This window comes from Theobroma cacao, chromosome 5, assembly GCF_053813885.1.
Source record: "Theobroma cacao isolate CCN51 chromosome 5, ASM5381388v1, whole genome shotgun sequence".
Taxonomy (NCBI): Eukaryota; Viridiplantae; Streptophyta; class Magnoliopsida; order Malvales; family Malvaceae; genus Theobroma; species Theobroma cacao.
In genome coordinates this window covers 2,176,238-2,193,831 of record NC_142643.1, presented here as the reverse complement: position 1 = coordinate 2,193,831, position 17,594 = coordinate 2,176,238, and the positions used below count along the sequence as shown (strand labels likewise).

General features: G+C 34.6%; 1 protein-coding gene across 1 annotated transcript; it reads left to right on the top strand.

The window, feature by feature from the left end:
• The first annotated feature begins 11,064 nt into the window (after nt 1–11,064).
• On the top strand, nt 11,065–17,437 carry LOC18597818 (DNAse I-like superfamily protein). Its single transcript, XM_018122164.2, has 11 exons — nt 11,065–11,371; nt 12,503–12,543; nt 12,651–12,735; nt 12,848–12,919; nt 13,245–13,332; nt 13,714–13,818; nt 14,202–14,682; nt 14,809–15,044; nt 15,150–15,258; nt 15,474–15,622; nt 16,429–17,437. The coding sequence occupies exons 2-11, from the start codon at nt 12,514–12,516 to the stop codon at nt 16,697–16,699; spliced, it is 1,626 nt and encodes a 541-aa protein (XP_017977653.2). The 5' UTR covers nt 11,065–11,371; nt 12,503–12,513; the 3' UTR covers nt 16,700–17,437.
• The last annotated feature ends 157 nt before the right edge of the window (nt 17,438–17,594 follow it).

The following is a 17,594-nucleotide window of genomic DNA, read 5'->3' as shown; positions in this document are numbered from 1 at the left end:
ATAGAAAAAAAAAACTTATAAAGTTTAGGTGTATAATTGTTCTTGTCAAAAACCCTTTTAATGAAAATGACAGGCTTCCACTTTTGAAACCACCCATTATTAAAACTATAGTTTTGCTTAATTTGCTAATATTAATTAATTAGCTAAGATTATTATCAACCCCATGTCAATGAGATTGAACTATTCCTTTATAATCTATTTGCTGAACCTACTACTCCAGCTGTATAGTATATTTTTCAAACCCAAAATTAACATGGAAATGAAGTCAGGAATTATGTCATCAAAGCCCTGTAGATATTGTTTTCTACTCTGAAGAGTGTAAACACCCGTGCTTCCTGGAGGGAAATCTTGCATCCGAAGGAGTAAACACCATTTTTATATAGTTTAGATCGTTGTTTGATGTGGTTTACTATATGAATAAAACATTGGTTTTAGTTTTGTAGAAGACTCTCGAGGGATCGATATGTGGATGACCGGCAGCCAAGCTGTGCTGAAAGGAAAGCATATTGGCTGTATGACTACTTCGCTTTCGAGGGTCTAATGCCGGTCCAATTATATTGCTTAAAATCTTTACTTCATAATCCTATGACATTAACAGGTTTCTTTTGTCCTGTAGATCATTGGGGAGCAGCATGACTGTGACACTTCAATAATGAGAGTCTATTGGGATCAAATAATCTAATTCAGATGGATCAAATAAAAACTCTTTACCCCCACTTTGTGTCTCAATTGTTATCTTTTTTTATAATTTTATGTTACATGTCCAGCCTCATACTATTAACTTAAAACTAAATCTTAAATCTTGAACCTTAAATTCTAACGGTAAAAACAAATAACTAAACATGAGATGTAAGACTATGAACGGGTTTTGTTTCTTACTTTTCATATTGGCCCTTTTCCTCTTTTCAATTTCCATGCCAATGCAAATAAAAATAGGAGAGAAGCAATGCCAGATGTAAGAAAGTTCATAATGATTATGCGGTCATGTCAAGATCAACTGATCATCCAAGCTGACAATGAAAAAGATTATAAGCCGGGCCTTTAGTCGATTAGGTGTTACATATGGCAGGATATTGGTGAGAAATGATGCTTTGCACTGATAAAAAGTTGTTGAGAAAACCAAATTTTTGTTATTGCGGGATTGTTGTCTATATGGGGATTGATAGATGCAATGATGGGAAAGTCTATGAGTTGAGAAAGTCAGACTATGCGGAAGAGAAACAGGACAACACGTAAATCAGGTGCTAGTCTTAATTTTGCACGAGAATTTAGACTTGCCCTGGTAATGCAATGAGTATTATTTTAATTATCTTTCTGTTTCAGTACCTAAATCTGAGTCATCTCTAAACCTCCCCGGCCACAAGTCCTTTGTCTGACTTTGACTTTCATACAATCGTGGCGTTTAGTCTGAAATAGTTAATGGTTGTGAAAATCAAAGTAATGAGATCTCCTGTTAGGGCCTTACTTTTGAGTCAATCTAGATCTTGTTCTTGTGAGCACTTATATTTGCTTAAACATATTCCCAATTTTAGGTAATGTTCAATGACTTAATAACCAGTGAAAAACAGTGATTAATTCCTGAAGAAAAACTTCATCAAATTCTCACCAATCTTTGCCAAACGCATTAGCCAGGTGATTTTCTTCTCATAGCTTGAGGACAAAATCCTTCCTGGAGAACACCATGCCTCCTGCCATTTCAGGACCCACACTTGCGTTTGGCTTTAATTCCTTGGCCCCAAGTCTTTGCCTACTTCTGCTAAAATTATCACCAGAAAAGACACAGTTGTCCACTGCCAAGCTAAAAGGATAGCATTTAATCATATTCACAACGCAGGAAAAAGAGGTTCGTACAGTACTGAACTAGTAGTGAACAGGTAGTTTGTTGAGCCAACCTGAATAATAACTCAAGCTTGATTCTAGATAACTGTCTTAGTCACAAGTTCTTCAGAAAAATCCAAATACTACTTCAGAATAAGGAGTTGTTTTCCAACATTTGAGGGTTCCTATCACCTCAATTAAGAACTGGTTTTGATTATCAATTAACAAAGTCTAAACAAGGGTCCCGACGGTTGATTAAGAAATCATTTGCATAAATTTTAAACTGCAGCTTGTTGTCGAAGTCAACTTATGAGAGCTCATTGTTGGAGCATAATCTCTCACAAATGCTGCTCATAAATTTAATGACATTGAAGGAAGTGCCTGAATCATGTTTTCCCATGGAATGGAACGAGACAAAGTGCAGTTAAACGTCATTGCTTAGCCAATTCCATAGAAAATGTTGGGCAATTGCTAGTTAAGCATCAGATAGCCACCAAATGCAGGGAGGGGTTGAGGATTGGACCCCCAAAGGCCCTGAATCTTCAAAGTGTATCAAAAAGTTTGCAAAGGAAAAACCATATACTAACCTTGCGAATCATGTGGAGGTAATAATATATGCTTGGAAACGAACTCTTCTCTTTGGCAGACATGTCATCACTAATAATACATTGTTAACAATTATGCTTTCATGAGAGCTTCACGTTTGTTTATAGAGTAATTTAATTGCTAACTTCATGAGTGATTATGATTGCCACTTAGTTAATCATCAAAGGTGTACTTGGAAAAGCATATACCACTTTTGAGATCAAGTCTTTTGTGCCTGTTCTTTTATTCCTTAAACTTTTAATTTTCTCGCTCTAGAGCATGAAGATGAAGTGAACAAATTTTGTTAAATAATTATTTTAATATTTCGTTGAAGATTTTATTGAAACTCATATAACACTTTACGAGTTTATATTTAATATGTTATATAATACGTATATATTATTATTTAATTATAAAATATTTTAACTTTATATACTCACAATATATCAAATATAAATTTTAATTTTAAATCGTTAAAGTGATTTTAAAGAATCCTTCTTAACAACGGACAAATGAAAAAGACATGGGAACAGGAGGGCAAATGAGGACATTCATGGCACTCAGTTATCAATGGTGGCCCATGATAATACAGCTTCGATTCATTGAAGCAAAAAATCATGGCTGCAATTATAAGGAGACCCCACATAATTGATCTTATGGAGTTCATGATTAGGACACTGAACGCTAATCATGTCAATCTAAACCTAATAGTTAGGTGCTAGCCTTGCTTTAATTTGCAATTCAGTTCTTCATTAACTAACCCCACTTCCTTCTTGTTCATATTCATGTATATATCTTTGCCCTAACCTGGCTTAGAAGGTTGGTCTCACATGCGAGTAATCTCTGTCTCAAGTACCGACTCTAGTTGTCTTAAATGGTTAAATATCCAATCCAGCTTGTGAAGCCGACATTCCAAAGGCCCTTCTCTTGTTCTGTCGTGAAAGATTAGGTTGACAACTTTGTTATGATCAGAACTTGTTTGGTTTCTCAATGTAAAGAATTTTGGAGGCTCATGCATGTTTGATCCCTACATGTATATTCAAGTTGGTATAGCTTATTGATATGAATTTACCTAGAAAACCCATAATTATCATTTACCAAGAAACTTAGGCTGGCAGGCTAGCCGGTTAAGAGCCTAGCTCCATGCCAGTGCATGAACCTTGCATGCACGAGTAGCAAGCATCATTGATTGGAGTGGACCAAGGCAACGTATAATGTATATACTTACCAACAAAGTCTATTTTAGCTACACGAAAACTACATTATTAATAGTATATCCTTTTTATGACAAAAAAATATGCCTTTTTTGTTTTTTTTCTTCATTCAGCCTTTGATTGTCAATATAGATCACAAGACAAATCACTTTTGTATTAGTTTTCTTATCATATAAGGCAACTCCAAAAATCTTTCATTGCCCTTTCATTATTATCTTAAATGATTTATGAAAAAAAAAAGAAAATTAAACTCAACTATTTAAGTCCCTGCAATAAATTTGAATTTTAATTATACTTCTTAGGTAATATATTTTTTTACATAGAAAAATCTTAAAAAACTACAACAGTTTAAGTTTTTAATTATATTTTTGTCACATTAATAACAATATAAAAAAATCTTTAAAAAATACAACAATTTAAGTTTTTAATTATATTTTTTTCACATTTAGTAACAATATAAAAAAGTATAATTTTTACTAGTATATATAATCTCTGTAACTACAATTTATTCATAATGTTATTAAAAATTTGTATACTACAATCAAATTTATAAAGTAATGTAAAAAGTATTAAAAATGTTACTAAAAATATTTTTAATAACACATTTTAAAAATGTATAACCCTAAATCAAATTTGCTATAATGAATAATGAGACACGTTCACTTATTATTAAATTGTATTAATTTAAACATTTAATTTCTTTTTCCTTTTTTCATGTATTTGGACATACATTCCATTGCATACAAGGCACTCATCAATTAATTATTTGAAATTCTATCATCCATAATCTTCAAACACACTTTCTTCACCTTCCCAATATTGTTTTTTTTTTTTATATATTTTCTTGGTGGGTACCAAAGAAAGAAAGCATTAAATGTTGTCAATTCAAATATAAATACTCCAATAATACATATAACAACCAAACAAGCATGCATGAGTATACAATAATGAAAACTTTCAAAAGAAGTGAACAATTATGAAAGAAGCTCGTGTAAACCACTAGGGCCCAACTGGCTCATGACTCGTGCATGCCCTCACGCACGACCAACGAGAGCATGATGAATTTGTTTGGACCTCATCGAAAGGTCCCTAGCTAGCCATGTCGAATGAGAGCAAACTCGATGCTTGCAAAACAAAAAAAAAAAAACCAATCATGACCTTAAAACAGTGCCTATAATTTTAATGTGGATCCCAAACCAAATCAAGATTAATTATTTTTGGTAACATTTTTTACTTTATGAAGTAAATCTGAGACACCTTGGACGGTGCCTTTTGCTAGAAGCTCGACGCGTCTCTTTCTGCCTTTTTTTCTCTCATATTTCTTTCAACCTCGTGGAATAATGTCGTCCGTCCCAATTTGCTCACCTTGTTCCTTTCTTTGTTTTTTTGTTCTCTGGGTGGTTGCCAAAATGAAGAAGACACATGAATGTTCGTAATTTGAAAACCTAATCAAGCACAGCACTATACCCTCCATTTCAATTTCTGAATATATATTTTTGATCATCTAGAACTAGAACAATCTAATTATTAATCATCTCATTTGATTTGATTACCTAGTGTTTTCAATTTATTAATTTTCATGAAAATGAATTGTTTTTTTTTGGGGGGTTTGTCCATGATTGGCTTTTCATTGTAAGGTTCTCTTTTTTAAAAAAAATACATAATTTTATATATTAATTTAAAATAAAATTACATAACTATCGGATTGAATCTAAAATTATACTCTAACTAATATTAAAACTCAGTCTGACATTATAATCTTCACTTAACAAAATACAACATAAATTAAATAAAATTTAAAAATTATAATTTATACATCTATTTATAACTTGTTTAGAACAGTATGAATTATCAAGACATTCTTTCACGACATCAACACCGCACGAGTCCTAATGCACCGCAACCACGGTGAGACTCAAACATTGTCATTTCTCTCATTTTCCTTTATGCAAACTCTTGATATTTGTACTTATGCAAACAAGAGTTTTTTTATATAATCAAAACTAGTTTTTTATTTTCAGTCTATCTAAAACTTCTCCAAGTAGCTTCCACTAAGCTTGTTCAAATTGATCCTCCAAATAATTGTCATATCATTCCGTACATCTCCTTCTAACAATAAAACCACAATGCCTGGAATAATTGCAACTTAGAATACTTTGATAAACTGCTTTTCGTGATTCACGTTTTGTTCCTGAGCAAACAAAAACAAATAATTTCACTCGGCATATCTGACCAATAATAAAGCATTATTTGTCATTGCAGTTCTTATTAAACGATATGGCCAAGACAAAATCGAAGTTTCCAAGGGGAGATCATGGTTGGACCAGACGGCAACCCTTTCTAGGAACGAAGCTCGACCATTTTCCTCCTTGGTGCGTTAGTCAAAAAGGGTTTCTGTAAGTTAAATGACCAATATTGACCAAAACATGTATAGATTTCATATTTGGTTACATGTCAGAACCAAGTTTTGTCCCAATAGTTTACTCTAAGATTGATCAGCAAACCTTGGTAATATAATAATAATAATACTCGTAAGGGAAGGCTGCCTTTGAGTGTCCAACACAAATTGGTGTTACTTTGTTTAATTGGGAAATAGGGTTTTCTATCTTTAAGAATGTTCCAACTGAGACAGGCACTACTTCTCAAGCAGGATGACCTTTGGGATATGTTAAAACCACCCTTTGTATAACGTTTTCCTACCTCTTCTTTTTTTTAATTAATTATGTGTAGTCATAGGTACTATATTAAATTAAGGATAAACTTTATGTTTAATATTTTTTTTTCAATTAACACCACATGTATAACTTATAATTAGACAAGAGATTATACTGTCAATTTTATTTACTAAATTATTAAAATACTTTTGATTCAAAGTTAACCTATTTATAATTGTATTATACAAAATTAATAATCTAATTTTTTACAAGAATAAAAATTATCTGCATTCTGTTAATTGATAAAAAAAAAAGAATCACAAGCTAACATGTAATCATAAGGGGTGTAACCCTTTAATTAATTAACATATCTTCAATTTTTTTATACAGTAACCGACCATAATATAAAAGAAAATTTACCACCCCAGCACCTAAAATTAAGTCAAAAAACATGACAAAAGTATTGATTTTATAATGAATAAAATAAATTACTAATTAACCTAAGATTTGATAAATATATGATCAGTTCAAAGCAATTGAACGAGGACATCAAACTCTAGGGTAAGATTAAGACAAACAAATATAAAAATTTAAAATGCGAAAAAAGATCAAATGTATCTAAGATAAAATCATCTGTATCTGACTGAAAAAGAAATGCCAAAAAAAAATGTAGCCTTTTTTTTAACTTTTTCCTGTGCTGGAAAGTGTACGATTGTGACGCAACCTAATGCTGTGTCTCCCAATCTGGTAAACTTTATTATAAAAATAATTTAAAAATTCTTATCATTTTTAACATAGTCACGCACATTAATTTGGGGTTAGGTTGTAGGCATGATTTTATGAATCTCTGCTGGGCCATTGGGATGAGGCCACACGAGCTTGGCTTAGAGATAATCATGACACTTAGTTCTCACCCATTGGCTCATCTCTAAGGGAATTCTTTAATCACAATTTTCTCCAAGCTCGGCTTAATAATCATTGTTTATCTCATGGGGAACAGGATTAGAGCACTTAACCTTTATCAAACCAATACAAAAAAGCCTACTCATAGGCGTCATTGGATTGCCTAAGATTATGCTTTTTAGTAAATTAATTTAATTCACCTTTTTTTTTTCTAGCTCAAATCTTTGACCCATGGCAAGGCAGGAGGACTTGGCACGTGTTTAAGTGATTTAGGTTAATAGTTTTAAAATTTTATGAAAGGTTACAGTTATTATCACGAAAAGCATAATCAAAGATTTAGACTATGTTAATCACGTAGGTAACACATGTAGGCATGGGAAATAAGGGTATTTTGATGGGTATTTTACGAGTCAAAAGATACGAAAAGCTACAAATCTTTTTTGTATTAATAAATTGAATAATTTGGGACATATTAAATATGTAATTTATGGTGGAGGGAGTGGTCTTGCTAGGTTCAGAAGGTTGGCGGTTGAACCATCACTACTGATCGTTCAATCTATGTAGGCTAGCTAGTTGGAGAAGTTTAGTTAAAGAAGCTGGTGCACCCATCCTTTCCTGGTTCAGCCCTCAGAGCCTGCCTGCTCTTTCAATTTTTTAGTGGCTGAGCTGATCATCTTTGTGTCACATCAGCTGGTACCACCGTACCAGACTAACCCAAAGCTGAAAAGTGCTAGCAGTACTATTTAAATTTGAAATATATGGAAACTTCCATTGAAGTTTTTTATATACTGAAGCAAGGAAGATGGTGAAAGAGTGGTCAACAAGTGTCAGAAATGTTAAATTATCATATCCACGCTGTAAACTTTTTACCCAACTTTCTTTTTTCCTACCAATGTAACCCAAATTCTCCTTCTTCCCATCCCTATAAAGAAGTAATAATTAAAAATTTCCCATTCATCGTCATTGATTCTATCGGTTCTTATCAATTTAATTTTAAATTTTAAAAAAATTAAAATTTTAATAATAAATTCATATAATTCAAGCCCAAGTCTTACCTTCTCCGAGGGGAATATGTTCTCCAAAGTTCTTCGTGGGGAATGAAAAGTATGCATCAATTCAATACATTGGTTACAATAGTGGCAAATGCCCCCCCTTTTTTTTTTTCATATGCAACCTCCAAGGCTCTAAGTCAAGATATATACCTAAGTTTCACCAACAACCTGACGACAATTTCCTGTCTCATACGATTTCTTCGAGTGGAAATAGAAATACAATAACATTTATAGCCAACAGAAACAGAAATTTGTCAAGAGATTCCAGGTTTTACATATCCCCCATCAGCTCTTCCAATTCCATGCGTGAATCTAAATAAACATTTTCCTAAGTTCCAACCACCAGATTTTCCCTCTTGACGAAGGAGAGGGAAATTTAATATACCAGTAACAGGAACATTAGCTTAAACAAGGAAAAGGTCACTCTCTCTAGCTGCCAAAGTCTCGACTTTTGAGTACTCCGATCCCTGGGTTTGTAACACTTTCTTGTGCTTTTAATTAAGAGGTCTGACATTTGATTGGACAAATACAAAACATTCAAATCAAATGGCAAATCGCTCGCAGCCTAAAAATTAAAGCTCAATCAATGATTGGTATAGTGCTAGTTAATCAAACCAAACCAAACCACCTACAGAAAACGAAATTGCCTTTGCGGAGACGGTTCCATTCACTGGCGCCTACTTCGGCCTAAAAAGATGTATGGCCCGCCAGTGTCTGAACCATAAAGGCCAGGATTATCAGTCACGGTCCCATAAATATGGTTATCGCTCGGACTTGGAGGCTAGGAGGAAACTACGCAAGTCCAAGAGCACTCCAACCAACTCCCACGTCTTTATCCGAACCTAGCGGAAAACAGAGAAATATATTTCCTCTTTTTCAATAAACACGGCGTGGTTTGATTTAATTTTTAGTCAAAAAAAGTTTAATTTTGACTTTAATTATTTTAAATATTTGATGAAATTAAATTTTCCAAAATATTACAAATTTGAAAGAGTTGTGTTTTCAAAATTTAATTAATAATAATTTATAAATAAAAAAGTGATCGAAGTTAAAAAAATTAATTAAAATAAATCAAATCCAGACACTTATTATACGATGGAGAGTGCTAGAAACCATGCATGCATAAAATTTTCATAATAATTGTTATATGCATTACCTTACAATTTTAACCACATGTTATTATTATTATTACTATATAATGATGTTTAAATTTTATTTAGTTTTAGTAAAAGGGGATTTGAATTTTAAATAGTAAAATTATATGCTAATTAATAAATTAAATATTCAGATATTTTAAATTTTATTAATTATTGTTCATTTTCTCATTATTAATAATATGCATAAGCATTATGAATGGGTTCATTCTTATCCTGAATTAAAGGATAAGACCATAGCACTACGAAAAAATTGACGTAAGGTTACACATTTTTAAAAAGTGATATTAAAAGAAATTTTTGTAATATTTTTGTATTTTTTACTGTAATTTTGTAAATTTTATAATATTATACGAATTTTTAATAATATTACAAATAAAATATTAAAAATATTATACTTTTGATATTACTGTTAAATATGAAATAATTAACGAAAAATTTAAATAATTGTATTTGTTTAAGGTTTCGTTGCATAAAAAAATATCTTATTTAAAAAATATAATCAAAATCCAAATTTATCGTAATGGATAATATATTCAAATTTGAAATCTTTTTCATCAAATCGTTTGAGACTAAGCAATCATGTTAACCAATTCAAGGGTAGTCTTGTTGTTAACAAAGTTGACAAGGGTGTTTTAGTCTTTTGAAGGAGAAAGATGGGACCCACGTGGATCCATTAAATTGGGTCCGTCTGAGTTTGAGGGCACATAGCTCAGTTGAGCCGCGTCTGAGTTTGAGGGCATGTTCACATCCAACAAAAATTGATGCATAATTATAATTTTATTTTTTATTTTTTATATTTTCATATTAGAAAAATTGAATACTTATAATATAAAAAAAACAAAATCAATTTTTTTGCAATTTTCGTAAAAATCGTATAAACATTTGAAAATTCAGAGAAATATCTACAAAATAATAATAAAAATAAGAGTCCCTGTTTGATAAATACATTCATGTATTTGATATATTTCGTGATATTATATATAATATGTGAAAGTATTATTATTATTATTATTAAGTTTTTGAGGGAAAGTGGTGATGGACTGACGGTGGCTAATTTATAAAATTCTCAAAACAAATTGCCAAGTTGATTGCATGGATTTGAGATTCGCCAATGCTCCACCGTTTTGCTTAGTAGACAGTAAAATGAACAATGTGAAGCTATTAATTGGTTTTCTTCTCCCAACGACTCACACCAACCGCTACAGAATCTTGGAATTAAAGCAAGATTTTTCGAGTAATTATCGTCTGAAAATACAACACAAAGGAATCTAGCTAATTAAATCACACATGGTCTGCTATTGAACCATCAACCAATCGTCAACAAGTTCGTATTCAAACAAATTTTCATGTTATTTGGCCCGATAAGGGTGGAAATTTACTTAAAACTTTAGAAAGAAACAAAGAAAAATTCGCAAAAAAAAAGGTCAACCATAATTATTACACGAGGCTGCAAACCGTGAACAAATCAAGGGGCTGACTTGATTGAATTAAAATGGCAGCAAGCCAGTTCATCTCAGAAGCCCCTAATCCCACTCAATCACTAGATTAAAGTGTTTGACTACCTCTACAGTGCACATGGTGTACCGTGTAATGACTTGAATACCCCAAATCAGAAAGATGTATGTGTAGCATTGGACTTGAAAGTTTGGCTTGTTTCTGAGTGGAAACTGCTTCTCTCTCTCTCTCTCTCTCTCTCTCTCTGTCTCCCTCTTTCTTTCTCAAGCATTTATAAATTTTAGAGCCAACAGCCCCTCTTGGCTTTTACGAGGAACGCCCCCAAGAAGTTAGCTCTGCATTCTTCGTCTTCTACGAGACAAACCCGAGAAGGCACAGACAAAATACTTACACGGTGGGAAAAGGAAACATCAATAAAAAGAGAAGAAAGGAGAAGATCAAAAAAGGGAGTTTATCTTTTCATTTCACTCTCAAATTTCCTTCTCCGAGACTCTCACATCTCCATTTCCTTTTTGTCTACTTCTTGTAACTTTGTGAGTACTTCAAACTGTTCTTCCTTTTTTACTTTTAATCTGGGGTTGAATTTTTTTTTGTTTGTGTGCAATTATTATACTTCAGTTGGGAAGTCATATTTCTCCATGGTCTATTTCGTTTCACGTTCATTGGTATTATCTTCTTTCGAAATAATTGGCAATGGCACTGACTACTCTTGCCCTGGTAAACCACACATTCGCATTTAAAGATCCTTCTGTTTCATTGGCCGGCCTCCTGGTGGGAACGCCGTTTGCCTGTGTCATTTAGTTCCCTTTCAATTGTTGCATCTTCCAAAAAATGAGATTATGACCTGATATTCGGGTCCTTGTTATGTTCCTTTCAGTTCCCTATCTTCATGTCCATGGAAACCAACTGAGATCTTCAAAGCTTTCGCTTTCCACTTGTTTTTCATAATTGAGTTTTGTCTTTCAATCCTTTCCCCTTTTCCCCCTTCTCGTTTGATCTCTTTCTAAATCATGGATAAATGTCAAGTACAGACGTACCAAATAAAAGGCCAAACTTTTCCCAGATGTATAAACAGAGACTTTGATCCATCTTTAAATATCTGATATCAAAAGCTTCTACGATTCTTTTCAATGATTAAAAATTTTACCCATTTTCCACCCTGTCTTCCTCTCTGTAAAGACGCTTAAAGCCTTAAACCCAAAGCCTTTTTAAACCAATATTCATCAAAAAGGATGAACCTGGCCTATTATCCGTTTCTTTCCTCTATATTATATTCAGAGTTCATTTTCTTTTTCTTTTAACTATTTTCTTTTACGTTTACGTTCCTTCCTTGGAAGCTGTCTCCATTTCCCCTGCAACTAGGTTCTTTTATATTCCCCGTTGAATTTCTCCATTTACTTTTAACCTCCTAAACTATCAAGTCTTCACTCAAAATATAGATAAATTAATACCCAAAGCTTTTTTTTCCTTTCCACTTTTCTTGATACCCTGATTTGCCACCCATTTTTGTTTTGTTCTTTGAAAGACGTCTCTCTATCTATTCATAATAATATACTATCATTTTCCCTGAAAAATCGTCGCATTTAAAACGGATTAATCAATCATCCATTATAAAATCCGCCAACTTGTTTCTGATCCCGATTTTAAATCTTTCCCGTGCTCAGGCGTTTCAGCAATGAGAACAGAGATGAGAAAAATCTCCAAGGTATGCCCTGTTTTCTTTCTTTCTTTTTTTGTCAGCAATTTATTTTTCGTCGGATTTAATTCATGGTTGCTGATGAAAAGCTGAATCTTCTTTTATGGCTGGTGCAGTCTTCGTGGCCTAAAGTAATCGCGAGAAAATGGCTGAATATACCGAGTGGAGCAGACGAGTTTCACTCCGATTACGCAATAAACGGTAAAAACACAAACCAAAATCTCATCCCGGATATGGCTCGTTTCAGTTTAAGATTGTATCGGAGATCTCGTTTTGAGATTCAAAAAGACTCAATCCCCTGTTTTTTTTGCAGGCCAAATTGATGAAAGAAGAAAGAGTTGTTCTGACGACGAATATTACGTGATCGTACCGGAAGATTTCTCAGGTATAATTTACTTTGCTACAGCGGCACTGTTTTTATGTTCCGTACTGGTTCCACTCTGCTCCGTCCATCTCCAACTGTGAGAGTTTTTGAATTTCCCGTAGCCGTCAGTTAGACGGCTATGATTCATACGATTGGACGTCAAAGAACAGAGCTCGCAGTGATTTCGGTTGGGTCCCGGTTTTGTTAGTTGATATTTGATGATCCAGTTGTTGAATTTGTTGCCACGTGGACGGTCTATATTTGACTTTCCATGTACCATGTAGCATTCAGATTTTACTTTTGTTTTTGTCTTTTGTTTGTAACTGTGAATTTTTGGTGTCAATAGAAGGATGGTTGAAGGAAGCTGCCGGAGGGATTAAACCGTCGAAAATCATGCCGGAGGCAGCACCCGTCACCGATTCGCACAACCTCAGGTGAGGTTATAAAAACTTATTTTGGACTTTCCATTTTGTTTTTTTTTGCTTTTGCTTAAGAAAAGTGCACGTGCAATATTTCAGTCGTTGAAATACGCGGGGTTCACATTAAGGCAAATAGAGATGTCAAAATTAGACCTTTGATAACTTTTAATTTTTTGTTCAAGTAACGTTGAGGATTCTAATAAATTATTAGACGATTATAGTATTATAGTACTTGTTTAAATCCTATGCGGTTTAACTAGAATTATTGGACCTGAAGATGCTTAATTATCATCAATAATTGGGTTTTACTTGTTTTTATTCAGAGTAATCTAAAGTTTTTGGTTTTGTGGGGATATGGATTATGCAATAATGTTGGGTTTGTTTTGGGGTTTCCAGGATGTTTGTAGGGACATGGAATGTCGGAGGGAAGTCACCCCACGAGGGTTTGAACCTGAGAGATTGGCTAAGATCACCAGCTCCTGCTGACATCTACGTTCTTGGGTAAGTTCTTGCTCTGTTCTCTTTGTCCCAGTTAGTAGAAAGTCTCAACGGAATAACCTCTATGGCGACTTGGGTGGTTATTTGTATGATTAGCGCATGTAGTCGTGTAGAGAAAGTTGTCTTCTTGTTAAAGGCATCAACTATTCAACATGGTTGTGGGGAGCGGACCGCAGTTGACGCGGTCTTAACATGCTTCACAGCTCATAACCAGCTTGAACTTTCCCCCACTTGGAGTATCTTCATTTACCCTTCTGCCCTCGCCTTCAACCTCGTGTTTACTTGTCTGAGAAGAAAGCAGTAAACAGATAAAATAAGAAAGTTTTTTTGAAGAGGACAATGGATTTTGGGATGATTTGCTGAAACGGATTTTCCTGCCTGTTTAGGTTCCAGGAAATTGTTCCTCTAAATGCGGGCAACGTGCTTGGAGCAGAGGACAATGGACCAGCTGCCAAGTGGCTTTCCCTTATTCGTCAAGCTTTGAATAGCAACAGAAGTGACCAAGAACTTGCTCAGTATTACAGCAATTCCACTGAAGCAAGGAGTCCATCCTCACCGCAGCTTGAGCTGCAAGCAGGCCTCAAGCCTAGGATCAGCTTCTCTGACTTGCTCTCAATAGAAGATGAATTTGGGAAAGAGGATTTTGAAAGATTGCTATACTTGAATTCGAGTTCAAGCGAAGAAGGCTCCCCTAGCCCCACTTGTATGTCTGGTAGTCCAAATCAGCAACGCTTCTGCCTAGCTGCAAGCAAGCAGATGGTAGGGCTTTTTTTGTGCGTGTGGGTTCGAGCTGATCTTTACAAGCATATAAGCAGCCTGAAAGTCTCATGTGTTGGCCGTGGGATCATGGGATATCTTGGAAACAAGGTCAGACATTGCAGTTATTCTACACTGTTTTGACATGTTGGTCACGAAAAGAAAAATATCCAGCATTTACAGCAGTTAAATTATAGTTGTATTGATTTTTAACTTCTTTTAATTATTTGGTAACAGGGTTCAATATCCATTAGTATGACATTATACCAAACAACATTTTGCTTTGTTTGTACCCACTTGACTTCTGGGGAGAAAGAAGGGGATGAGATCAGAAGAAATTCTGATGTTGCAGAAATATTAAGGAGAACAAGGTTTTCGCAATCATTTAGAGATCTATTAAAGAGAACAAGGTTTTCTAATTCATATAGGGATCTTAGACAGCCACTTCCTCCAGAGAGCATTTTAGACCATGAGTAAGCCCCCTTAGTCACACTGATTAAAAACACCTGAATATCTTGTAAAATTTTCACCCTTTTTTGTTAGACTCCTAATGTTTTTCCTTGTTTGTATTTGTTCAGCAAAATTATATGGTTAGGCGATTTGAACTATCGGCTTGCTGCGGGTTCTGGTGATACACATGCATTACTCAAGAAGAATGACTGGCAAGCACTTCTAGAGAAGGATCAGGTGAGAAAGGCTAATCTAGACAAGCTTTGTTCTGTTTTCAGTCTACATAAGGCTCTTATTACATTCATGGTGGTTTAATAATCTGAATGCTTTGGTCCCTGTCCTTGTTTGGCACCAGTGTCATGTGAAACAAAATGAGTAGAAAGTTGACCTTGAAATATTTTATTGTTTATTTTAGATCTAACAATGTGGAATTTCCCTCACTATTTTGGCAGCTAAGGATAGAACAAAGGGCTGGACGGGTGTTTAAAGGATGGGAAGAAGGGAGGATATACTTTGCCCCCACTTACAAATATCTCACCGATTCTGATGACTATGTTGTCCAACTATCTAACTCGAAAGAAAAACGGCGTACTCCTGCCTGGTAAGGTTCCAAATTTATGTTCCTTTCACCTCCATTTTTCTTAATTCTTAGTAATTAAATACATCAATTGGGACTAAATTAATTCCAAGTTGTGCAGTCATTAAGGTTGCTTGTTGGAAGCAAGTAGTCGCCTTCATCTTCCTTTAAAAAAAGTATATATGTTGATATATTTATAATTAGAATATATATTTGCATTGTATTTGATTACTACAGGTCTGTTCCCAGTTTTGGCAGTTTTCATTATTGTTATTGTTTCCATTTTGCTTGCTCCATTTTTAATGAACCTTGCCGACCGACTGAACATGACTCTGTACTAATCTTAGTTGTTTATCACATTTACCCTAAATCTATTCTGCTGGAGGATTATTTAAATTTAAGCCACAACAATTAATTAGTATTTATCATGTCTTAGAACAAACAAAGTTATGCCTGGGGAACACTGATACTATTAGTAGCAGTTGTTTCTGTTCATAAAAGCACGTGTTGCCTTTTTTGAAGAGATCATTTGCTTGATAAATCTCATAAGCTAAGGTTTAACAATAGAACTTTCAAACTCAACTGTTCACATTAATTATTAGGAGGTCGGCCAGTGAGATTTATCCTCTTTCCTTTGAATAAAATAGTAACCTTAAAGACTGAGTGACCGACCATGCTTTAATTAATGTTCTTGCTAAGACTGGTGGAACCTTAAGCATTGACATGCAGTCTTCACTTAGTTTAATCATTTAATGTTCTTATTGCTGCTTTCTAAGTAAAATTCGATACTGGAATACCAAACCTAAGCAATTTTATGGAAATGATTGCAGGTGCGACAGGATACTGTGGAAAGGCGAAGGACTAAAGCAGATTTGGTACTCGAGGGGAGAGTCTAGGTTCTCAGATCACAGACCAGTTTATTCCCTCTTCTCAGTCCATGTGAATCCAGCAAACAAGCCCATCTCCACCGCTAGATCCTGCTCACCAAGATTTTCAGCAAAAACTGCCTTGTCATCAGCTTGTGCGGCCAAGGTCCAAGCTGAGGAACTGTTGCTAATTCCCAGGGCACAAAGCTGCATTAATGCAACTTCCAGGTTTTGACACACCTCCAAGTTTCTGTCCCAAGAATGGCCTACAAATAGTGAAGTTACAGCTGTAATCATCTGACAGACTCAGGCCGATGCGAAAATCGATAAGCATCCCCTGACACCTGGGTTGTACCCCCCGGCATTTTTAACGGGTTGGAACGGCGTGCTGGGTTAGTGATGATGTTCATGATGGATAGTTCTGCCTGCTACTCGAAGCATTTCTTGGTGCAAGAATCAGAAGAAAAAGAACATATAATACACTTCTAATTGCATGTGGATTTTGGTTTGCATGTGGATTTTGGTTTGCATGTGGATTTTGGTTTGCATGCCTGATTTTTGACAAACGAGCTTCGGGGGATTCTGTGAATATGTTCAGAATCAGAAGGCAGTGAATGATGGGGTTAGCAGCAAAGCAGGCCACTTCAGAAGCAAAAAGGAAACCTCAAAAAAGGAGGATGGCTCAGTTCAGTCTCTGGGGCTTCCATTGTCATGCGTGTTTATTAATTCCTTGAAGCTAACAATGCCCTTGTTTAACTGGAGGAAGCATGAATGCATTTCAGCTTTTTGTAGATAAAAAGTGTTTCATTTGTTCTCATTCTGATGCTGGAAGAGAATATGTTGAGTTGAGAGAGAGCTTTGATTAAAGTGAAAAAGTGTAAATGAAAAGAGAAAAAAAATTGGGTTTTGCAGAGAAAGTTCTGGCAGAAGAACTTTGATTAAAGCAAAGGCATTCTCATCGGTGAATTTAGTATTTGTGCCTGTTGGTGAGGTTTTCAGTTTTGTCTGCAATTTAGCTGGCAATTCCCATGTTCCGTTCCTTTTTTGGATGCATTCCTCTTCTGGACTCAAGTCTAGCAGTCATTGTCTAACAATTAAATTCCTTCAATCAATCTTTAACCGTCGCTCTC